The sequence below is a fragment of the Cotesia glomerata genome, linkage group LG7 (assembly GCF_020080835.1).
Source record: "Cotesia glomerata isolate CgM1 linkage group LG7, MPM_Cglom_v2.3, whole genome shotgun sequence".
In the NCBI taxonomy this organism is placed as follows: domain Eukaryota; kingdom Metazoa; phylum Arthropoda; class Insecta; order Hymenoptera; family Braconidae; genus Cotesia; species Cotesia glomerata.
In genome coordinates this window covers 24,372,075-24,397,070 of record NC_058164.1, presented here as the reverse complement: position 1 = coordinate 24,397,070, position 24,996 = coordinate 24,372,075, and the positions used below count along the sequence as shown (strand labels likewise).

Sequence of the window (24,996 nt, the reverse complement as noted above, 5' to 3'; positions counted from 1 at the left end):
CATTCGGAGACGACAATTTCTTTTTTTAGGGAATAGTTTTTTATTTTTGAAATATTGAAGTGATATTTTTGAAAAATAGTTTTTTAGGATTATTTTATTAAATTAAGGAGAAATATTAAAAATGTTAAAAATGTTAGAGGAAATTTTTAGAATTTTTTTTTAGGGAAAATATTTTTATTTTTGAAAATATTGAAGTGATATTTTTGAAAAATAGTTTTTTAGAATGATTTTATAAAGGAGAATTATTAAAAATGGTAGAGGAAATTTTTTAGACGAAGGATTTTTGGTTTTTTTTTAGGGGAAATATTTTTATTTTTTAAAATATTGAAGTGATATTTTTGAAAAATAGTTTTTTAGAATGATCTTATAAAGGAGAAATATTAAAAATATTAGAGGAATTTTTTTTAGGGAAAATATTTTTATTTTTTAAATATTGAAGTGATATTTTTGAAAAATAATTTTTTAGGATGATTTTATAAATGAGAAATTTTAAAAATGTCAGTTAGCTTTAGGATTATTTTGAAGACTGAGTTGAGGTTAGGATTTTGTTTTTGTCAAGTTGGAACTTTGAAACGCCATCTAGATGGTTCTTTGAAAATCTGTTTTTTTTTTTTTTTTTTTTTTTTTTTTTTAATAAATAAATTTGCTTAAAAATTTATTAATGTTTGCTAAAATTTTAATAAATTTGCTCCAAAATTTATTTATTAATTTGGTCAAAAATTTTTGAAATGTCAATTTTTTTTTGTCATAACTTATTTGTTAAAAAAATTATTAAATATCTGATAAATTAATTTATGACATTAAAGTTAACAGTTTAACATTTTTCAATAAATAAATTTTCTCTGAAAAATAAATTATTTAAAAAAAAAAATGAAAATTTTTTATTTTTAAAATATCAATTTATCTTTTGAAAAAATTTTTAAATATCTGCTAAATTAATTTTCATCTTTAAAGATTAAAATTTTTATTTAACTGCAGGTTGTACAATTTTTTATTAGTAATTTTTATAAAATTATAATTATTTTTATTTTTATTTAAAATTGCGTTTTAATATTTGACTACTTTTGAATTTTTAATAAATAAATTAAGCCTAAAAAATTTCTTTAAACTTCTTAAAGTAGAATTTTTATTTTTTATAAATTTATTTATTAAAAAAAAAAAATTTGAAAATTCGACATTTGATCATTTTTATAAATTTTTTTATTTAAAAAAAATACAATTTTTTTAGTAATAATTTAATTAATTAAATAACTTCAATTTTTTTATTTTTAATTTAATTAATTAAATTTTTAATATTATAAAAAAATCTTTAAAATTGTCAAATAAATTTTTGGATCATTAAATATAAAAGTACATAAATTTTCGTGCTTAGAAAATATTTTACTAATCACTTTAACTTCAAAAAAAATTTTTATTTAAATTTTTTTATCCAAAAGATTAATTTTATTTAATTTCTTAAAAAATAAATTGAAAAAAAATATTGAATGATTAAAAATAAAAAATGAAATTTTTAAATTTGTAATAAATAAGTTTAAACCCGCCAAAAAAATGAAAATAATAAAAAAAACTAATTAATATAAAAAAAAAATAAATAAATAAGTCTTCGAATGTCCTAAAAATAAATTAAAGAAGTCGATTACCGGATAAAACAATCCCAGAGTCATATTCCTACCTAATTACCTTCCTGTCACTTTAATATATAAAATTCACCACGTGGATGTGTTGGCGGTGTGGTGTGCGGTATCTTGGTACTATTTAGTACGTGTGCGTGTGCCTGCATCCTACCTAATTACCCTGGCAAACGATTAATTTAAATGTGTGCTTACACTAAATTTATAAAAAAATAATCAAGTAAAATCTAATTAAATTTACTATTATTATTTTATCAACAAACATAATTAGATTTTATTATTTGCATGAGCTTTCAAAAATAATTTTTTTTTAACCTATAAATCGTACTGCATGCATAGTGATCAGTGGCAAATTGTGGAGAATTTATAAATAAAGAGAACGATTGGAGATGTAATTAAAAATTTGCCAACACACTCCTTAGATCCTTAGATTCCATTAACCTAAGCTTTGCTTTTAGTTTATAATAATAAAATTAGCTGACATTTTTAATTTTTTGAATTTTTTTTTAATTAGTAAATTTTTTGAGTTTTTTTTTTAATTGTTAAATTTTTTTTAATTATTAAATTTTTTTTAATTATTAAATTTTTTGAATTTCTTTTCAATTAAAAAATTTTTTTTAATTATTTAATTTTTTGAGTTTTTTTTAATTAAATTTTTTTTTTTAATTAAATTAAAAATTTTTTTTTTAATTATCAAATTTTTTGAGTTTGTTTTTAATTATTAAATTAAAAAATTTTTTTTTAATTATTAAATTTTTTGAGTTTGTTTTAAATTATTAAATTTTTAGTTTTTTTTTTTTTTAATTATTAAATTAAAACAAAATAATATTTTTAAAAAATTGTACTTATAATTTTTTTAAAAATGAAATTTAAAAAAAACTTTTTTTAATAATTTTTTTTATAAAAAATTCTAAAAATTTTTTAAATGTCAGCTAAATTGATTTTTATTTTAGTTTTATATTTTTTTTACTATTATTAAAATTACAATTTTTTTTTTTTTATTAATTATTATTATTATTATTATTATTATTATTATTATTATTATTGTAATAATTTAAAAATGAGGAATAAAAAAATAATTTTCTTTACAGAAGAAGCGATGATGATGCAGAACTTGCCCTCGGGGGTTACGCAGAAGGACCTGGAGTTGTTCAAAGAGGCAAGAGAGCAGGCGAACCGGCTGACAGAAACGGATAACGATGCGGAGCCAGCCTCAACGAGTCCCGGAGGAACGGGCCCAGGAGTAGGAACGAGGAACCCTGCTGCGATTGTCTTCGGAAGGTACGAGGTCGAGACCTGGTACTCGAGTCCGTTTCCCCAAGAGTACGCCCGGCTGCCGAAGCTCTTCTTCTGCGAGTTCTGTCTGAAGTACACCAAGAGCCGGGCAGTTTTGGATCGACACATGGACAAGTGCCAGTGGAGACATCCACCGGCTACGGAAATTTATCGCTGCAATGATTTGTCGGTGTTTGAGGTGAGTTTTTAATTTTTTTTTATTATTGTTGGGGTAAATGGACCAGTTGTTGACCGATCGGAAACTATATGACATTAAAATTAGCAGTCACTTGAGAATTTTTAAATTTAATTTAACAAAAAAATTTATTTAGAAAAATTACTTTTTAAAAATTGCATTTTTTATTTTTGCACGCCTCATAAGCGAAGCATTGAGTTTGTGCTCTACTCTCTACATTTAAAAAAAAGCACTTTTCTGTTAAAACGTACGCGCTGTTGCCAAATGTAAACTAATACTATTTCCTTGTGAGACAAAGTATTTTTTCAATGTTTTATGATTAAATATAATTTTACTTTTATATTTTATCATAAATTTAATTGAATAACAAAATTTTTTTTTTATTTTTATCACATGTGACATAATTAAATTTAACATCTAAGACCAGATTATAAAATTATAATGTGACATTAAATCTAGCTGTCACTTGACAATTTAAAAATTTTTTTTAACAAACAAATTTCTTCAAAAAAATTATTTTTAAAAAATTGCATCTTTAATTTTTTAAAACTTCTGAGAGCCAGTTTTTCAATCCGGGATAAAATTTTATCCGAGATAAAAGTACTGCCATTATGATAAAAAAATAAATAATTCAGCACAGTGATATTGCCTACGAGTAATTCTCCTTGAATTCAGTCACTTATTTTGAATTAAAATAAATAAACATTAGCCACATGTCACAGAAATATTTACCTCCAACTGTGACAACTTCCTGATTGTAAATAAATAAAATAAAAATTAGGAAAACGGATGACCCGGAAGGAGATCCCTGTAACTTCCCGCTAATTCCATACTTAAGCGCTTGAAATTGCATTTATAATGTTGTTGAGCTCTTCAAGCTCCAAATTACAATTTATGTATTATTTTGAGCTTTATGAGCTCAAAAAGGTAGCTGTTCTATGCTTTTGAGCACTTTGAAAAGACACATACTCCCAAATGGCTTATATGCCATTTCTCAGTGAAGTTTAGTTTAAATTTTTCAATTAGTCTATTATTGATATGTTAAAAACTTAATTAATTTTAAATTTTATAAATGTCTCAAGTAAAAAATTATAATTTAATGAGATTATTTTCTTTATAATACCTTATATTTTTACTTAAAATTATTTATTTTAATTATTGCACGCCTCATAGCGCGAAGCGCGTGAGGTTGTGCTTTATACTCGACTAGTCAAGGTCAAGCAATTTTGTGATCTTTAAATGCCTCTATCCCAATCATATTACACTTATACAATGATATAAGTAGATGTACACCGGAAAAACACTTAAATTAAACCATCTTTTACTTTCTAAAATCATTTCATGTTGCTATTTTGGAAAAAAAAACGTTTTGAAAAAAATTTTACGTGGACGTCCGGATGTCACCCCATTTAGGATGTACCAACAATTACTCCCGAACAAATTGATATTTCAAGACCGGACCTTTTTTATTAGTTTAAGAATTCGATTAAGGTAGTACCCTCGCCAGAGTCGTTTTCTTAGGATTTTTTTTTAACTTCGGCAGATTAATATTCATATAATTCTGCGTCGATTGGCGCAATTTGAAAATTTTTGACCATTTAGTTTCAGAGATATTTAATTTCAAAGTTTGAGTTTTGAACGCTCTTTTACATTGCGGTATACGGGATATCGAAAAGTTTACCTACAAACATTTTTATATCTCAGAAACTTTTCTTAGGATTCTTTTAAAAAACTAGAGTAACGTTAACTAACAACTAAACAATTTTTTAAAAATAATTTCATTGATAATTACCACACAGTTTCAGAGATATTTATTAATAAGTAATGAAAAATTTACCAGACTTTAGCCGAGGAGGGGATACGTTAATAAAACTGTGGCAACAACGCAAGTTTTGTGAGCCGCGAAAAAAGTATGAGACGCGCAGGTGCTGAAAAATTTGAAAAGTTTAATTTACTTTAAGTGTAACATTATAGTTATTAATTTTATTTATTTAAAAAAAAAGTAACAATGATTATTTTATGAAAATAAGTATTTTTCTATATTCATAAAAATTCAAAAAGTTAATAAGTTGAATATAATAATATATATTAATCTTTCATAAGTTATAAAAATAATAGTCAGATGAAATAATAAAAAAATACTAAAATTTAAAATCCGTAAATACATCAACATAAAAATTCAATTACTGATTTTTCTGAAAAACAAAACAATATTGTCAATTATTTTTTCTATTTGTTATTTGCATATTTGCTAGTGATTTCTGTCGTTTTTCAAGGACTTTTTTTATGAATCGTCCTTTATAAGTCAATTTTTCAGACATTGTAATTATATTTCCGAATAAATGTATGTAAATAAATAAATAAACGCATGTGTCAAAACAGAGGTTAATCTACAGTTAGTCCAAAACACTACAGTATAACCACTATAAAATATCTTAACGCTCACGCAGTGTTGCCAGACTTTTCAAACGATCAGTTTCTCGTTTGTGATTGGCTAAAATAAGTACATAAACAGCAAAAAGTTTTAGGCTTGTCAATAATGACTCTAAAGTATATGTACCATACACTCTAGTACAAACTTTTGACGACGGAAGTCGCGAGGGTACTACCTTAACTGGGTCCGTATTTCATATCAGTGGTCTAGTTTACGTATTTTTTTTTTTTTAATTGAATTTTTATTAAAATTCACTATCACTACGCGATACAACCGTACAAAGCCAAAAGAACTTTTCTTATTTGTCACGTGGAAACTATGGCGCCACTTGATCAAGCTAGATTTTTTTAGACTGCGTGCGCATATGACAAGAAAAAAGGGCGCCGATATTCAAAAAAAAAAAATATAAAATACTCTGTAAGAAACTACTTAATTATAATTTTTTTTTTTTTAATCAATTACACAATTAATTTTTTTCTTAAAAAATGAATGAGCGTCATGAGGCGTGCACTTTTGGATTTTCCAAACTTTTTTGATTTATTTTGAGTAAAAAAGTTAGGTACGCTGAAATTAGTTAAAAAATTAATTTCTTTAACACCAACAAACGATTTATTGCGTAGCAATAAATCATTTGTTAAATACTACTAAATATTTATTTGGTGGAAATAAATGGGCTTTAATAAATGATTTAGTAACTATTACTTAATCTTACTAAATAGAACTAAATCCTTCTATCAGTGCATAATTAGTTCTAATAAATATTTTTGAAATGTCAATTTTTTTACCATAATTTATTTTTTAAGAAAATTATCAAATAACTGCTAAATTAATTTTCATACCTGAACATTGAAAGTTTTTATAACTGCGGGTTGTACAATTTTTTTTATCAGTAATTTTTATGAAATTATAATTATTTTAATTTTTATTTAGAATTTAACATTTTTTAATTATACTTAGTTCTTCAGAAATTTAATTCCTGTCTATAAAATATAAAATAAAATTTGGTGGTTCAAAAAATTAATTTAAATTAAAAATTACTTGACTAATCAATAAATATTATTTAACTGGTCAACTACTATTCCATTTATCTTATTTAAATTATTTTTACAATTTTCCATTTTATTAATTTTTATAATTTTCTCTTTTACTGGTCAATTTATCTCAAAACTAATAAATAATAAACAATTTATCAATAAAAAAATTTCCTTAATTCCCCAGATTGACGGCAACGTAAACAAAATCTACTGTCAAAACCTCTGCCTGTTAGCAAAATTATTCCTGGACCACAAAACCTTATACTACGACGTGGAGCCCTTTCTCTTCTACGCAGTGACCAAAAACGACAAATACGGTTGCCACTTAGTAGGTTACTTCTCAAAAGAAAAGCACTGTCCCTCTCAGCGTTACAACGTGTCCTGCATAATGACCCTCCCGCAGTACCAACGTCAAGGTTTCGGTCGCTTTTTAATCGAGTTTAGCTACCTCCTCTCCAAAGTGGAAGGAATTCCTGGCACCCCTGAGAAACCTCTATCCGACTTGGGCCGCGTATCTTACCACTCCTTCTGGAAAAGCGTGGTCCTGGAGCACCTGGACGCTCACCGGGACGCTAAGGAGATAAAATTAGGAGACATCACCAAGGAAACCGGAGTTTCCGCGCACGATATCGCGACGGCACTTCAGTTACTGGGTTTCGTCCGTACCCTGGACAAGACTGTAAACGACGTGTGCAAAGGCCGGATCGCTGTAGTCGTAGACTGGAGCAAGGTGGACGTTCATATGGTCAAGGTCAAGAAGAGCTCCAGGATTCCTCTTGATCCTGATTGTCTTCGGTGGATTCCTCTGCTTACCCAGATTCCTAATCCTTACCAGAGTCCTGAAGAGGCTAGTGAAGCTAGTCCAGAAATTGTCCAGGAAATTTCTCCTAAGCCAGTCACTGCAATGGTGGAGAAGATCCAGAAGGTTAAGATCAAAAAGCGGCCGAGAGGAAGGAGAATTGGGGTCAGGAGGTCTGTTAAGCCTAGAAGTCCGCTTAAGACTCCTAAAGTTAAGGAGAAGGAGAAGGAAAAGGAGAAGGATAAAAAGGTTGAAGAAGAGGAAGAAGGAGGGAAGGATATAGAGGAAGGAGATGAAGGTAAATGTGGAGAGAATGAGGAGAAAGAGGAGAAAAAGGACAAAGATAAAGGCAGTGGGAATGTCGCGGATGTTGAAGATGATATGGAGGAAGTTAAAACTCCAAGGAATAGTCGCAGTATTATGAACAAGAGTATTCCGATAACAAACACTCCGAAACTTTCGACTCCTGTGTCGATAAGTAGGAGGAGAATAAGAACTCCGAAGACTCCCGTAGACATTCCGTTGACCACAACGCCCTCTAGGAAACGGAAACATTCCGAAAAGACTGAGGAGGAGAAGGTCAAAGAGGTTAAAGCTAAAAGAGGACGGGAGGTTAAGGAGAAGAAGGATAAGGAGAAGGAGAAGGAGGATAAGGTGGAGAAGGAGAAGGAGAAGGAAAAGGAGAAGGAGAGGGAGAAGGATAAGGAGAAGAGCTTTGCTAAGATGACGGAGCGGGCTAGTAAGCAAAGCAAGCTTGATGATATCCTGATGAAGGTTACTAGTAGGCAGACTAAGAGTTTGTTGGCGAAGGAGAAGAAGAAGAAGCTTGAGGAGGAGAAGGAGAGGAAAGAGGAGGAAAAGAAGGTGGAGTGTAATGGTAAGGAGGGGATTGAGGAGAAGGATAAAGGGTTGGGAAGGAGGCGAGGGAAGATTACTTATAAGATTGCGGAGCTTGCTAAGGCGAAGAAGGAGAGACTTAGTCCGGTTAGGGTGGCATCTAGGAGTAGTACTCCTAAGTTTGATAAGAAACAGTTGACGATTCCCCAGATAATGGCGCCGGTTAAGAAGGTGGAGGAGGAGAAGAAGGAGGAGAAGGGGAAGGTTGAGACGGAAGTTTCGACTGCCAGTCCTGGGGAGTATGAAGGCGGGGATGAGGATGAGGGAGAAGAGGAAGAGGATTTGAGGCCTAAGAATATTCCGAGGATTAGTAAGGTTGTTGAGGAGGTTTGTGAGCGAGTTACGCCTGTACCTGAGGAGAAGGAAGAACCTAAGGAGGAGAAGGAGAAGGAAGTTGAAGTTCCTGTTGTGGAGGTTCTTGAGGTGGAGAAGCCTGTAGAGCCAGAGCCTGTAGAGCCGGAGCCGATGGAAGTTGATAAGGAAGAGAAAGTTGAGGAGAAGGAAAAGGAAAAGGAGGAAGAGGAGAAGGAGCCTGAGCCAGAAGTGGAGAAGGTGCAAGAGAAGATGGAGGAACAAGAGCTGGTGAAGGAAGTCAAGGAACTTGAAGAGTCTCCGGTTCCGGAGGAACCTAAAGAATCTCCAGTAGCTCCTTTGGAAGAAGTCGCGCCGGTAGTCGAGGAGAAGCCAGTGGTGGTTGAGCAGCGGGAGATGATCCAGCCCCCGGAAGAAAAGCAACACTCTCCCGAAAGCGGGAAGACTACTCCACACTTGGAGAACCCAGGATCGGTTAAGCGGACGCCGCCTCAACCAGATCTTCCTTCCATGGGAGTCTACACTCCTGATTCTACTACTAACTCTGTGCACTCCTTGCACTACGGCCAATGTGACCTGGACGTTAGTCAACTAGGTCTAGAGTCTCCGACTTCAATCGCCAGTGACCTGGCCTCCCAGCACAGTGTGGAGCGACCTCCCAGTGCTCTTCCGTCAATAACAGTACCAGTGCCCCTGAACAACCCCATACAGATACCTCCGCCCTCAGTAGCCATGTCCCAAGTCCACTACGACTGCGCGATCTCCCACTCGCCCCACATGGCGATCCACCACGGGTCCATGCACCAGCCGCTCCAGCAACCGCGAACGCCCTCTAGTATCCCCACCCAAAGTCCCCAGCCCCACCAATCTCACACTCCCCAGCCCATTCAATCTCACACTCCCCAGCCCATTCAATCTCACACTCCCCAGCCAATTCAAAGCCATACGCCCCAACCGATACAAAGTCACACCCCCCAGCCCATACAGAGTCACACCCCACAGCCCATACAGAGTCACACACCCCAGCCAATACAAAGCCACACCCCCCAGCCTCTAGTCCACACAATAACCCACAGCCCCCAGCCGATGCAACTTATGGTCCAGCAGTCTCCGCACCACCACCACCAAGCCCAGTCTCAATCTCAATCTCAGTCCCACCAAGGTCAGATTCAAGGTCAAGGACCAGCCCAGTCACAATCTCAAGGACAAACCCAGTCCCACAGCAGTAGCAAGCGAGCAAATGGCTCCCAGACCCACAGATCTAGGTCCAACCAGCAAAGATCTCACCGAGCGACTCCCCCGGCCTCCCAGAGCCAGCATATCCACACAGTGACTCACGGAAGCGCGCTCCCACCCCAGTACCAACAGACCACCATGTCCGTCCCTCATCACACCCACTCGCACTCTCACTCCCACAACATGGCGGTGATCTCCCAGGGAAACTACATGGCAGTCGCTTCCCAAGGATTCCCTTCGCAAAGCACTTACGTGATCCAGCACAGAGGTGGAAGATCAGGAGCACCAACGCCCTGCACCACTGCTACCAACTTCTACATCCAAACTTCAGCAATGCCACACTCTCACACACCCTCGCCATCTTTAACCGGGTCCACTAATCACCAGACCCCCAGCTCTTGTAGCCTTACCAAGCTTCAACAGCTGACCAACGGCCTGGAGATGATTCCTCCTACCCCAGCTTCTTCTATGAATCTCACTCCACCGCCCATTTCCCACAACATGACCCCGCCGCAGAACTCACGGCAACTTCCAACTCCACCTCAAGTTCCGCTAGGGTACCCCAAGAACTACTACAACGTCAACACCGCCACAGGACCCAGCAGGTCCACGTCCAGGTCATCCGCTAACACCAATATGACCTCCCTGACCCAATACCCTTCAGAGAGCCTCTATAGGCAAACTCTGGACCCTGGCAGCACCTGTCCTCAAATGCAGAGTTCTGCCTCTAGGGTGAGCACCAATGTGGCGCTTAATACCAATCTAATGGCTGCTGCGCAATATGGCTACCGGGTTAGTCAGCCAACCAGTGGATACATGAACCAGGCGGCACAAATTGGAGGATTCATGAACCAGGCTGGACAATTGCCCGTTGGGGTCGTCAATGTTCCTGCTCCCTACTCTCAGGATCCTCATCAGCAAAATCCGGTTTATACTTATCATGGGTACATCAACAGTGGGCTCATGCAACCCCTTAATGGTACCATGCGCCCCCGATAAATTAGTTAGATGATGTTAAGGTTGAAGCAATAAGGACAGGCTGGGGTTAACCTCAATGTTGTGTAAAATATATATAAATATTTATATAGTCTAAACGTTTTATCGTTATTCCGCGGGTGGAGAGTTTAATAAAAGGTTGAGGTTCTTTTTTATATTTAATTTACTTTTTTATTTACAAATTATTATTGTTAGACTTGTTAGGTTTCTCCACCGCACGGCGTTGTACTTTCTGTATTATAAAGCTTGGTTTTTTTCGATGATAAGGCGGGTTTTAAATTTGGCGGGAAATTTTGAAAATTCCCGCGGTTTTTGTCGGCCAATAAGCAACCGCGAAATTTGAATTTGCCGCTTAAATTAAAATCCGCCTTGAGGATATGTTAAAGCTTGGTTTTATGCTTTGTGCACTACACGTGATTGTTACACTGCATTTTAAAATGCTCTAGTTTTAAATTTAGCAGACTTTTATTGCATTTTTAAGGATATTCATATAATTGTCTGCTTAATTAAGTTTAATAAAATAGAGCTAGAACATTTTAATGCATATATACGCTAAGAAAAATAAAATGAAAAATTAACCTCAATTTTTTAATTTTTTGGAAGTACCTAAAATTGTCTATTCAGCAACATTTTTTTTTTTTTTTTAAATATTGTTCATTAATATATTTTTATTTTTAATTATTAATTTATGAGTATATGAGGAAATTGTAAAAATTGTGTGAAGTGTTGCTCGGATAAATTTATTATAAGTAAATTTATTTAACAACGCGACTGTTTGCCGAATAGTACACAACAAATTAGTCCTATATTTATGATACTGGATCGATTATAAGTATTTTATTTTATTTTTGTTTATTTTTGTCGTTAATAATAAAGTGTGAGAAGGGAATGGGTGATGTCAATTTTATTATTGAAATTATTAATTAAAAAAATATTAATTATTATTATTATTATTAATTATTAATGTAATGATAAGTTTAGTTGCAAAGTGACTACGAAGAAAGTCTTTAAGAATAGTGTATAAATATTTATTGTACATAGATATTAAAAATAAAAACAAATAAATACTAATATCAATTTATTATTTTTTTTTATTCAACATTCAACAAATTCAACATTTTTTTAATTTATAAAATTTTTTAAGTTATGAATAAAAATTCACTGCAAATTTAGGTCATAATTATTTTATTGAAAAAAATTAATTTTTTAATAGAAAAAATCCAAATTAAAAAAAAAAAATTTTTTTTCAAAAAAAAAATCCAAACTGAAAAAAAAAATTTTTTTTTTAAAATCCAAATTTTGAAAAAAAAACATTTTTTTATGGAAAATTTTCCTTAAATTTTATTTAAAAAAAATAAACTTTTATTAAGTATTAAATTGAACATTTTTTTAATTTATAAAATTTTTTAAGTTACCAAAAAAAAATTCACCGCAAATTTAAGTCATAATAATTTTATTGAAAAAAATTAATTTAAAAAAAAAAAATTTTTTTTTTATTTTGTTTTTACGGCGAATTTTTGATAAAAAATGTGAAAGAAAAAAAATAAAGAGTTCGATAGTTTTTTTGTCTTCAAAAATTCGAAAAATTTTTGGCTCATATTTTTAGGTGAAATTTCTATTTTATCTTTTTTTGATGTTTTTGATCTATTTTTCTTTAAATTACATAAAATAAAGAATAATTAAGAAGAAAAAAATTGAATATCACAATTTTTTAAAAAATTTATAAATTTTTTTTGAAAATTTATCAAAATTGTGATAATCAACTTTTTTTTAAATTGTTCATTTTTTTTATTTATTTAAATAAAAAAAAATATATCACTAAAATTAAATAGAAATTTCGTTAAAAAAAATTAAAATTAAAATTGTTGACTCCACTTATAAATGTTTACTTTTTTTTTTTATTCATGAAAAAATTAAAATTAAAAAAAAAAATTCTTATTCGTCTTAAAATTTTTTTGATGAAAAATTTTATTTTAAAAAAATAAACTTTTACTATCTATAAAATTTTTTGAAATTTTCAAAATTAAGAAAAAAAATTCACCTTAAATTTAAGTCATAAAAATTTATTCTCAAAATTTTTTTTTATTTTTTATATAAATTTTTAATAAATCTTGAAACTAAAAATTTTTGAAATTTGTAAATAAATAAATTATTTTAAATTAACAAGAAAAATTCACCGCAAATTTAATTTATAAAAATTTCCAAATAAACTTAAAATTTTTCTTGACGATTAAAAATTCTATTCCGGATCATCATCGCGTTTCTTCTTTTTATAAACGCGTTTCTTCTTAGCAACACTGGCCATTTTGACGTACTTCTGTCTCTGGTCGGGTGTCATCTTTGCCCACTGCTTGCCAGCGGCCTTTGCGATGGTCGTGACATGCTCATTGGGCTTCTTGCTCCTCATCCTTAGGAAGAAAATCAGGAACGGGTTGGTAGGTCCTCCAGAACTTTTAGCCTTCTGCTTTCTAGGGCGTTTTGGCTCCGGAGTTTTTGAGGAATCGCCATCTGTGCTGGTAAATATGTGTTAGTAATATACTACTATAAAATAATTTTTTTTTATTTTTATTAATATGAAAAAATTAAAATTTTGAAAAAAAAAATTTTTCAGTTGTAAAAATTAAAATTTTTGAATAAAACACTTTTTTAGTCATAAAAAAATTAAAATTCAAAAATTAAAAATTTTAGTTTAATTTAAAAAGATTCAAAATACTTTTTTTTTATCATAAAAAAATAAAAAAAACAGTTTTTTTTTTGTTTAATTTGAAGAAAAATAGAATCAAAATAATTTTTTATAAATTGTAAAAAATTTAAATTTATAATGAAATTCATTTTTTTTCAGAAAATAATAAAAATTTTCCGAAAAAATTTTTTTCATTAATATGAAAAATTAAAATTAAAAAAAAAACATTTCTTTTGTCATAAAAAAATAAAAATTAAAAATTTTTGTTTGATTTAAAAAGATTCCAATTAAAAAAAAATTTTTTCTCAGTTGTAAAAAATTAAAATTTTGAATAAAACATTTTTTTATCATTAAAAAATTGAAATGATTAAAAAAAAAAACAAAATTAAAAAAAATTACTTCTTAATTGTAAAAAATCAAAATCTTGAATAGAATTCATTTTTAATCATGAAAAAATTTAAATTAAAAAAAAAAAAAACGTTTTTTTTTGTCAAAAAAATCAAAATTAAAAAATAAAGAGTTGGTTTAATTTAAAAAGATTCAAATTAAAAAAAAATTTTTTTACTTATAAAAAATTCAAATTTCTAATAAAATACTTTTTTTGTCAATAAAAAAATTAAAATTCTCAAAGAAAATTCTTTTTATTATTATGGAAAAATTAAAATTTTGAATAAAACACTTTTTTGTCATAAAAAAATTAAAGTGAAAAAAAAAACAATTTATTGGTTTAATTTAATAAGATTCAAATTGAAAAAATTTTTTTCTCGGTTGTAAAAATAAAAAATTTTGAGTAAAATTCATTTTTTCTTATAAAAAAATTAAAATTAATAAAAAAACATTTTTTTTGTTAATTGTTTTTTTCTTAATTGTAAAAAATTAAAATTTTGAATAAAACACTTTTTTTTGTCATAAAAAAATGAAAATTTTCAAAGAAAATTATTTCTATAAATATGAAAAAATTTTAATAAAAAAAAAATATTTTTTTAAAAATAATTAAAATAATAAATTCACCTTTTGAAGTCTCCTCTGAATTTTCGTGTTTCCGACTTTTTGGGCGTCGAGTTTTCATTGCCCATTCTTGTACTTCCTTATTATTTCTACCAGACATCTACTTCCTACAGCATAACTATTAATTTATAAAAATAAACTCAAACCTTTAAAAAAATCTCAAAGAAAATCCACAAGAATTCTAAATAAAAAAAATTATTTTTGACAAAAAAATGTCACAATAAATTTAAACAAATTCACGATGACATTTTCCAGCCTCGTTTGTTTATCGATAAAAACTAAATGAAGTTCATTTGTTTAATAAAAAAAAAACAAGCTCAATATATAGAATTATTTTTTATAAATTTATTGTTATCCGGGACGGAGCTAAGACAAATGATTATAAATTATAAATTACAAATTATAATTAAATAAATTAATCTAAATTAAAATATTTATTTATTTTATTAAGTCAGAGCTCGTCGAACCCAGACCACTTTCCTTTTTTCTTCCAGCTCCTAGATTTATCTTTTTCAGGACACCAGCAAGCCGCAGACTGAGCGTCGATGTAACTTTTGCAACCCAGCGTCGTCGTTCCGGTGTAGAGCATCTTCGCGGCAGCTTTACAAGTGTTTACTATTGTTGTTCCGGTGGTCTGATAGCCGTCGCAGTATTTGTATAAGCATCTTTTGAATTCTAGATCACACTTTTCTTTATCAGAATTGCAGGTGTCGTAACAGATATCGTGCTCGTCGCAGCATTTTGTCATTTCTGATAGTGGAAGGTATTCTTGGTTTATCTGTAAAATTATTATTATTATTATCTATATTATTAAGAGTATAAGAAAAAAATTTTGTTTCTAGAGTCATATGATAAAATCGGTTTTTTTTAGTGGAATTGTAAAAGTCAATTATTAATCAATTTATTATAAGTATTTAGGTTGCATTCAAAAATGTATCTCTAGATACATAATTAAGAAATTACCTTGTATCTTGTGAGCTATTGACATTTTTAAAGATATAAGCTCATCCCGATGTTACTTTCATCGAGACCTTTCATTTGAGTACCCACATCAAATTTTCATATATTTTATATATTTATATACATGAATATATGAAAAATATATGAAAATGCATGTGGGTACACAAATGAAAGCTCTTGATGAATGTAACATTGAAATGAGCTTATATCTTTAAAAGCGTCAATAGTTAAGAAACTACAGGGCATTTTGACAAATAGCTTGTGAACTATTGACATTTTTAAAGATATAAGCTCATCTTGATGTTACACTCATCAAGACCTTTCATTTGAGTACCCACATCTATTTTTCATATATTTTATATATTTATATACATGAATATATGAAAAATATATGAAAATGCATGTGGGTACTCAAATGAAAGCTCTTGATGAATGTAACATTGAAATAAGCTTATATCTTTAAAAACGTCAATAGTTAAGAAACTACAGGGCATTTTAACAAATATCTTGTGAACTATTGACATTTTTAAAGATATAAGCTCATCTTGATGTTACACTCATCAAGACCTTTCATTTAAGTACCCACATCAATTTTTCATATATTTATATACATGAATATATGAAAAATATATGAAAATGTATGTGGGTACACAAATGAAAGCTCTTGATGAATGTAACATTGAAATGAGCTTATATCTTTAAAAGCGTCAATAGTTAAGAAACTACAGGGCATTTTAACAAATAGCTTGTGAACTATTGACATTTTTAAAGATATAAGCTCATCCCGATGTTACTTTCATCGAGACCTTTCATTTGAGTACCCACATCAAATTTTCATATATTTTATATATTTATATACATGAATATATGAAAAATATATGAAAATGCATGTGGGTACTCAAATGAAAGCTCTTGATGAATGTAACATTGAAATAAGCTTATATCTTTAAAAACGTCAATAGTTAAGAAACTACAGGGCATTTTAACAAATATCTTGTGAACTATTGACATTTTTAAAGATATAAGCTCATCCCGATGTTATACTCATCAAGACCTTTCATTTGAGTACCCACATCTATTTTTCATATATTTTATATATTTATATACCTGAATATATGAAAAATATATGAAAATGCATGTGGGTACTCAAATGAAAGCTCTTGATGAATGTAACATTGAAATGAGCTTATATATTTAAAAGCGTCAATATTTAAGAAACTATAGGGCATTTTAACAAATATCTCGTGAACTATTGATATTTTTAAAAATATAAGCTCATCTTGATGTTACACTCATCAAGACCTTTCATTTGAGTACTTACATCAATTTTTCATATATTTTATATATTTATATACATGAATATATGAAAAATATATGAAAATGCATGTGGGTACTCAAATGAAAGCTCTTGATTAGTGTAACATCGGGATGAGCTTATCTCTTTAAAAACGACAATATTTAAAAAAGTACAGTGCAATTTAACAAAATTCATTATTTAATAAAGCAAAATTTCAATTTTTTATGGTTCACAGGTCACGGCAGTCACATAGTGATTGCAAGGTTGCTAGTTATTATTATTACTATTATTCATAAAAAAATTATTCTATGTTTAAATAATTAATTTAATGAACAAAAAACATTCTTTTAAAGATAAATGAACCAGTAATTGACCAATTGTATATAAAGGTAATTATTATTATTATTATCATTATTATTAATTAAAGATTATATAGTCATAAAATATTTTTTAATAATAATTTTACTATAAAATAATAATTAATAAAAAGTACCAAGAATTAATTGAAGATTTAAACCATATTCATACTGATTTTCTTACATTTATTATAATACTTTTGTTATAATATAAAAATTGACATTTAATTTTATTACCTCAATACCCAGAGAACCACATCCATTACTTTGAGGTACATGATTTCTGTCAGGCTTTGCTGTCACACCTGTAATAAAATTTTTAATTAATAAAAATTTATATTCATTTTTAAAAAAATAAGTTACTAAAAAATAATAAATATAATGTAAAATTTAATAACAGTGAAATAAACTGACTAATATAATTTCACAATAAATAAATTATAATCAAAGAAATTTTTTCAAAAATTTTAATAATTAAAAAACAAAAATATTGATATCATATTTTTTATTGCAAAATATTTATTTTGCAATAATTTATTTATTTTAAAACTCCAAAAAATTTTCAAGTGTCTATTCTTTAAAATTTACTAAAAATTTTCACAAAATTAAAAAAAAAATATTTAATAATCATAAATAAAAAAATAATAATTAATTTAGGTAAATATTTAATAATTTTTATTATTTCAGTAACAAATAAAAAAATCAACTTGTTTCAACAAATTTTGAGGTTAAGTTTAATATTTTTTTTTTTTTATATACAACAACACTGACATAAAACAAGCAAAAAACAATAATAATTACCATTGGGACAAGTGTAAACACAATTTTCCTCGACGGCAGCATCGAAGACCTCGTGAATATCCTTAATTTTCCTGGCGACAGTGATGGCGTTTTGAAAAAAGTCCCCGAAAATGGTCTCAGCTGCTAGAACGGCGTCTCGGAGGTTCCCGATCAGTCCAGCTCCATATCCTGACCAGGCGTAGGCGAGGAAGGTTAATATGTAGACGAAGAATTTTCTATACCTCATTAAATCCATCCTGGATCATCGCAAACAGTATTTTGATGTATCTTTCACTTTCACTCACAGTATTTGTCTATTTATACATTTAAATATTTACATACTTTATATATTTTACTTGCAGGTCAAATGTCACTCGGCTGTTCAAAATGAAAATTATTTTATAATTTTTATAACAAATTAAATTGACATTTAGAAATCTTAAAATAATAAAAAATGCAATTTTTTAAAAATTAATTTTTAAATTTAAAAAAAAATATTTTTTTAAATTAACATTAACGATTTTTAATTGAAAAAATATTTTTTTATGAATTAAAAACAATTTTTTTAAATTAATATATTTAGGTACTAAATTTTCACGGATCTTACTGGTACACGTGGATTTTATGATTGAATTTATTTTTAGAGTTTTATTAATAATTTTTTGTGATACTTAAAATAGCAAATATTTATAATACTAAAGTGACCTGACGTATTTGATTTATTTTTTTTAATTGTTAAATAAGAACTAAAAAATATTTTTTTAAAATTGCACTTATAATTTTTTCAATAAAAAAATTCTGATAATTTTCATTAAATATTCAATAATTGAATTTTTTATTTAATAAATTTGGAAATAAAAAAATTCTAAATTTAATTTTTTTAAAGATGAATTTTTAAAATAAAAAAAGTTCTGATAATTTTCATTAAATATTCAATAATTCAATTTTTTTATTTAATAAATTTTGAAATAAAAAAATTCTAAATTTAATTTTTTTTAAATAAAAAGTTCTGATAATTTTCATTAAATATTCAATAATTCAATTTTTTATTTAATAAATTTTGAAATAAAAAAATTCTAAATTTAATTTTTTTAAAAATGAATTTTTAAAATAAAAAAAGTTTTGATAATTTTCATTAAATATTCAATAATTGAATTTTTTATTTAATAAATTTGGAAATGAAAAAATTCTAAATTTAATTTTTTTAAAATAAAAAGTTCTGATAATTTTCATTAAATATTCAATAATTGAATTTTTTATTTAATAAATTTTGAAATAAAAAAATTCTAAATTTAATTTTTTTAAAGATGAATTTTTAAAATAAAAAAAATTCTGATAATTTTCATTAAATATTCAATAATTCAATTTTTTTATTTAATAAATTTTGTAATAAAAAAATTCTAAATTTAATTTTTTTAAAAATGAATTTTTAAAATAAAAAAAGTTCTGATAATTTTCATTAAATATTCAATAATTCAATTTTTTATTTAATAAATTTTGAAATAAAAAAATTCTAAATTTAATTTTTTTAAATTAAAAAGTTTTGATAATTTTCATTAAATATTCAATAATTCAATTTTTTATTTAATAAATTTTGAAATAAAAAATTCTAAATTTAATTTTTTTAAAAATGAATTTTTAAAATAAAAAAAGTTCTGATAATTTTCATTAAATATTCAATAATTCAATTTTTTATTTAATAAATTTTGAAATAAAAAAAATTCTAAATTTAATTTTTTTAAGAATGAATTTAAAAAATTTTATTTAATTAAAAAAATTCTGACAATTTTCATTAAATATTTAATAGTAATAATTATTTTATTTAATAAATTTTGACATGAAAAAATTTTAAATCTAATTTTTTAAAAATAAACTTTTATAATTAATTTATTCGTTAAAGAAAAAAATAAATTTTACAAAAATTCAGTTCTGTGAAAAAAAAAAATGACACTTAAAAAATTTTTTGGATTATTAAATTAGATATGAGGCTTGAGGCTTTAAAACTCTTGATAAATTTTTTTTTTATGATTATTATATACCAATTGAATTGTTTTTGCATCCACTACAAGGTTTATAGACTCCAAAGTTAATTAGTTTATTATTTTTAAAAAAATTTAAAATTTTCAAATTTAAAAACGCGCGTTCAAAGATTAACAAAATATTATCTTACAATAGGCTTTAAAACTTTTGATAAATTCATTTCTAATAATTATTATTTATTAATTGAATTGTTTTCGCATTCTCTAGAAGGTTTATAGATTCAAAAGTTAATTACTTGATTTTTTTTTAATTTAGAATTTTAAAATTTAAAAATTTTAAATAATAATAATAAAAATTCTTAAAATTTAAATTGAAGAAGAAAATTTTATTTTACATAAATTGAACATTTTTATATCAACAATATAAGTATTTTTATACTAAAAAAAATTACAGAATTTAAGTACAATTTTTCAACATTATTACAAAATCATTAATAATTTTAACCAATAATTAAATTGAAATAAAATTTTTTACAAAGCTAAAATGCAACATAATTTTTTTATAAAAAAAATATTTCCAAGTAAACTTCTATATTAAATTTTTTAGCAAAAAAAAAATAAGAAATAATTAGTAATTTATGTAAAAGTAAAAAAAGAATTATTTCTTGCTTGCTAAATAAATACAACTGGGAAAAAATCAATAAAAATAAATGTGATGATTTTTAATCAAAAAGCTTGGCGAGTTCTCCAGTTTTGAGCATTTCAGCGACCTTGTCACCACCACCAATGAACTTTCCATTGACAAAAACTCTGGGTACAGTTCTGGCACCGGTGATTTCTCCAAGAGCATCCTGGTACCCGGCACAGTCGTCTTCCTCGTCTAGTTCAATTACTTTGAAGTCTTTGCCTATCTGCTTGAATGCCTAAAATTATAAAAGGAACAATTTAAAATTAATTAACTTAATTATTTAATAATTTACAAATAATAAAATCAGACTGAAAATTTTTTTATTAATTATTATTGTTATTAAAAAAATTTTAATTGTAAAAATAAAGTTATGAATGCTAATTTAAAAAAAAATTTTTTTTTTATTTAAAAAATTTTAATTGTAAAAATAAAAAGTTATAAATGCTAATTTAAAAAAATATATTTTTTTTATTTAAAAAATTTTTTTTGAAAAATGATTTTTAGAAATTTTTTTCGACAAAATGTCGGCTGACTTTAGTTTAATAATTTAATTTTAATATTAAATAATTAAAAATACTTACATTTTTAGCTTTAGTGCAGTAAGGACAGGTGGACTTTGAAAAAATGACAACAGTATCTGAGTCAATGATTTTTTGAACAGCGGCTTTGTCGATAGTCATGATTCTTCTTGAACTGGAAACTAAACCCATTTTCTATAGGCATTATTTCAAAGGCAGTAAGTTTTATTTTAATTTAATAATTAAGAATTATTATTAAATAAATTATAAATGTTTTGACAAATTACTTTAAAAAAATGAAGACAAAATAAACAAATGAATCCAAGTTTTGTAGAGTTCGAAATTTTAAAAATAATTCTTAATAATTAATCATACTTAATAGATAATTTTTTTTAATTTTATAACAAATTAATTGTGATAAAAAAAATAACATTAAAGTTAGCTGTAACTTGATTAATTTTTAATTTTATTTAGCAATTAAATTAATTCTAAAAAATTATTTTTAAAAAATTGCATTTTTAATTTTTAAAAATTTTTACATGCCAATTTTATTTTCTTATTTTTTTTTTGCCATAATTTATTTATTAACAAAAGTTCTAAAATTATTAAAATTAAAATTATTAAATATCTACTAAATTAATTTTCATGATATTTTTTTATTTATCTTAAATTTGGAATTTTTTAATAATTAAATTTTTATAAAAATAAAAATAAATTTTTAAGTATCAATTTATATTATAAATTATAATAATAATAATAATTAATAAAAAATAATTAATATTTTACAGAGTACTTACATGCTAATGGACTTCACAAGTTGATGCAACTCTAGCTGGAGTGGATGATGAGTGTAATAATCAATACAATGACTAATTAATAAAAAAATACTTTATTTTATTGTTTTTATCAATAAAATACGTGATCTACGTGCTAGTGAGTTATTAGTCAGAATTTATTTTAGATTAGATTAGAATTTTATATATTTTTTAAGTTCTATGAGATTTTTGATTCGATCGCTCGCCGTTGTACTGAGTGGTGGCGCGGTTGTCGCTGCGATGGTATTGGTGAGTCTTAAAACTGCCCATAGATGTCGCAGTGTGTTAAATATTCAGATGACAGTTAGAATTACAATTATGACGGTGAAGTTGACTGACAAAAAATTTTTTTATAATTTTTCAGCAATTAAATTATTATAAAAAGGATTTTATAAAATAATTCCACATGTAAGTACTAAAAAAAAATTATTAGAGGAAATTTTTATAGAATTTTTTTATTGTAATTTATGTGAAAATTAAATGAAAATTAATTTAGCATATATTTAATAATTTTAAAAATTCTATAACAAATAGATGATAGCAAAAAAAAATTATAAAAAAAAATTGACGTGAAAATCTTAAAAAATAAAAAATGCAATTTTTTAAAAATGATTTTTTGCGAAAAATTTTTTTGTTAAATAAAATTAAAAAATTGTTAAGCGACTGCTAACTTTAATGTCATGAAAATTAATTTAGCAGATATTTAATAACCCAGTCAGCATCCAAGTCAGAAAGATTTCAGTATGAAGTCTTTTAAAAAACTTCTTATAGAAGTCCTAATGTGACGTCTTAAGGAGCTCTTTTTTACGAGGTCAGAACTAAGAGCTCTTAATGAACTCATAAGTTTGGAGTCAATTTTCTGACATCTAACTGAGTCTCTTTTTTGGACTTCTTTTTGAGTTGCGTATAATGAGCTTATAGACATTATAAACAAAAAAATAAATTTCTTTTTAATATAAAGCTGTCAAAATCTTATTCATTTTTCATTTATTACTTTCCTGATTGAGAAATTAAATTGAAAATGATTAAAAATAATTCGAATTAAATAATTTAAAACAATTTGAATAGATTAATATATAGATATACACTTGGCATAGGTTAACTCATTTCTCTTAATCCAGGTTAATTAAATTTTTCAAAAATTTTAAATTATATTATGAAGTAGTAGGCAATAATGTTAAAATCTGGTTCGTAATCAAACTAATTTAGATAAATTAATAAAATTGGATTCTAATCTGAAAAATTTATGTGAACTTTCTACATTTAAGGAGTACTTTGCATGTATCAATTTTAAACATTTTATTCGAATTTAACGATATCTTATAACTATATACTTATTAATTATTGTTGAATTTTTAATATTCATTAATTTATCTATTAGATTTTATATTGTGAAAAGTAAACAAAATTTATATAGACTATTTAAAAAAATATTACAGGTAGACTTTTGAATATTTTTTAGTATATAAATATTCGTAAAAGTTACTTTTTCTCTATCGATACACAGTATCAAATAGAATAAATAATATAGACAATGATCGCAACATTTCATCACTATATAAACTTAGCTTATAAGAATAATGAGATGTGTAACGACATATCGTTTGAACAGCGTAGGGGGTTAGGTATCGATCTAGCACGCGCGCGACTAGGGTTCGAATCTTAGTTACGGCAATTGCGATTTTTTTCACTTTCTCTCTTTAAACCGACAATATTAGGTCTAACTAAAATAATAAACATTCGAAATCAGCTTCGATGCTTCGTGAAACTCTGAATTATTTTTCATAATTTACTTTTATTATTATTATTATTATTATTATTAATATTATTTTTGTTGTGTTCTTATTATTGTTATCATTATAATAGCGTATAGAGATAAAAAATCATTTATTTGTGCGAGTTCAGAAAAAAGAGCTCTTTAAGAGCTCGTTTTGATGAGTTCTTAGTCTACAATAAGCGGCGCATTCGACCTCTTCAGAAGGTCTTAAAGACGTCTTTTAGACGTAGACTCTGACGTCCAAATCAGAAATCTGAGCTCATTCGGAATAACTTAATACGTCATTTTGCTATCTGGGAATTTTAAGAAATTTAAAAAATAAATTATGGCAAATAAAAATTAGAAAAAAAAATTGAAATATAGAAATTTAAAAAAACGTTTTAAATGCAAATTTTTAAAAATAATTTTTTAGAACAAATTTGCTTGTTAAAAAAAATTAAAAAGTGCTAAAGTGACTGCTAACTTGAATGTCATATTTTGAAATATAATAATAAAGTTAGCTGACATGTTCGATTTTTTTATTTCGCTTAATTAATTAATTTATAACTAAAAAATATTTTTAAAAATTTGCACTTATAGTTTTTGAAGTTTTTAACAAATAAAAAAATTTTTTTTTATTTCTGTAATAATTCTTTAATTAAAAAAATCATAAAAATTTTTAGATGTTGGCTAACTTTATTTTAATCATACAAGTAGGATAAGAATTAATTTAGCAGATATTTAATAACTTTTAGAAATTTTGTAATAAATAAATTATGACAAAAAATGAGAAACAAAAATTTAAATGTAGAAATTTAAAAAAATGAAAAATGCAATTTTTTAAAATGAAAATTAAGTTAGTCGACATTTAAAAATTTTTATAATTTTTTTTATTGAAAAAATTATTACAAAAAAATTAAAAAATTAAAAAAAAAAACGTATGAAAATTAATTTAGCAGATATTTAATAATTTTAATAATTTTTCTGATAAATAAATTACTGCATTAAAAAAATAAGAAAAAAATGGGCATTTAGAAATTTTAATAAATCAAAAGGGTAATTTTTTAAAAATAACTTTTCGGCACAAATTTTTTTGTTAAATAAAATTAAAAAATGGTCAAATGACAGCTAACTTTAATATCATAAAAAACGTGCAATTTTTGGAAATTATTTTTTAGTTCTATTTCTAATAAAATTATTTAAAAAAATCGAAAAATTAAAGACGCCGGCTAACTTTAGTATTATTTTTTTAAAAATGATTTTTCAGAACAAATTTGTTTGTTAAATAGAATTAAAAAATGGTCAAGTGATTGCTAACTTTAATGTCATTATACATGCTATAAAGA

The 24,996-nt window shown here is 26.4% G+C and overlaps 4 protein-coding genes across 8 annotated transcripts in view; 1 reads left to right on the top strand and 3 right to left on the bottom strand.

Moving 5' to 3' along the window:
- Positions 1-11,404, top strand: part of LOC123269915 (histone acetyltransferase KAT6B) — a 29,815-nt gene extending 18,411 nt beyond the window's left edge. For all 4 annotated transcript variants that reach the window (XM_044735831.1, XM_044735832.1, XM_044735830.1 and 1 more), the window contains 2 exons: positions 2,723-3,105; positions 6,755-11,404. In XM_044735831.1, coding sequence (XP_044591766.1) covers positions 2,723-3,105; positions 6,755-10,813 — 4,442 coding nt within the window. In that variant the 3' untranslated portion in view covers positions 10,814-11,404. The remainder of the gene's footprint in view (positions 1-2,722; positions 3,106-6,754) is intronic.
- A 1,423-nt stretch (positions 11,405-12,827) lies between these two features.
- Positions 12,828-14,783, bottom strand: LOC123269936 (FACT complex subunit SSRP1-B-like). The gene is made up of 3 exons (XM_044735884.1): positions 14,505-14,783; positions 13,039-13,323; positions 12,828-12,851 (listed from the first exon to the last, which is right to left on the bottom strand). Exons 1-2 carry the CDS (start codon positions 14,567-14,569, stop codon positions 13,050-13,052), a joined length of 339 nt encoding a protein of 112 aa, XP_044591819.1. The 5' UTR covers positions 14,570-14,783; the 3' UTR covers positions 12,828-12,851; positions 13,039-13,049.
- A 43-nt stretch (positions 14,784-14,826) lies between these two features.
- Positions 14,827-18,284, bottom strand: LOC123269933 (group XIIA secretory phospholipase A2). Its single transcript, XM_044735880.1, has 3 exons — positions 17,916-18,284; positions 17,352-17,419; positions 14,827-15,279 (listed from the first exon to the last, which is right to left on the bottom strand). Exons 1-3 carry the CDS (start codon positions 18,148-18,150, stop codon positions 14,953-14,955), a joined length of 630 nt encoding a protein of 209 aa, XP_044591815.1. The 5' UTR covers positions 18,151-18,284; the 3' UTR covers positions 14,827-14,952.
- Positions 18,285-20,546: 2,262 nt separating this feature from the next.
- Positions 20,547-22,045, bottom strand: LOC123269937 (glutaredoxin-C4-like). 2 transcript variants are annotated; one of them, XM_044735885.1, is made up of 3 exons: positions 21,877-22,045; positions 21,143-21,274; positions 20,547-20,796 (listed from the first exon to the last, which is right to left on the bottom strand). In XM_044735885.1, exons 2-3 carry the CDS (start codon positions 21,269-21,271, stop codon positions 20,596-20,598), a joined length of 330 nt encoding a protein of 109 aa, XP_044591820.1. In that variant the 5' UTR covers positions 21,272-21,274; positions 21,877-22,045; the 3' UTR covers positions 20,547-20,595. The 2 variants fall into 2 exon arrangements, with proteins under 2 accessions (XP_044591820.1, XP_044591821.1); XM_044735886.1 differs by having other exon boundaries at positions 21,143-21,261; positions 21,877-22,043.
- Positions 22,046-24,996: the final 2,951 nt, after the last annotated feature.

Bases quoted from the DNA above. Each gene is read 5' to 3' on its own strand.
- LOC123269936 (XM_044735884.1), bottom strand. From the start codon at position 14,569: ATGGGCAATGAAAACTCGACGCCCAAAAAGTCGGAAACACGAAAATTC. The intron at 13,324-14,504 runs GTGAATTTATTA...CATATTTACCAG, and splicing joins TTCAGAGGAGACTTCAAAAG to CACAGATGGCGATTCCTCAA.
- LOC123269933 (XM_044735880.1), bottom strand. From the start codon at position 18,150: ATGGATTTAATGAGGTATAGAAAATTCTTCGTCTACATATTAACCTTC. The intron at 17,420-17,915 runs GTAATTATTATT...ATTTTATTACAG, and splicing joins TGTTTACACTTGTCCCAATG to GTGTGACAGCAAAGCCTGAC. The intron at 15,280-17,351 runs GTAATAAAATTA...ATAATTTTACAG, and splicing joins GTGGTTCTCTGGGTATTGAG to ATAAACCAAGAATACCTTCC.
- LOC123269937 (XM_044735885.1), bottom strand. From the start codon at position 21,271: ATGGGTTTAGTTTCCAGTTCAAGAAGAATCATGACTATCGACAAAGCC. The intron at 20,797-21,142 runs GTAAGTATTTTT...TTATAATTTTAG, and splicing joins ACTGCACTAAAGCTAAAAAT to GCATTCAAGCAGATAGGCAA.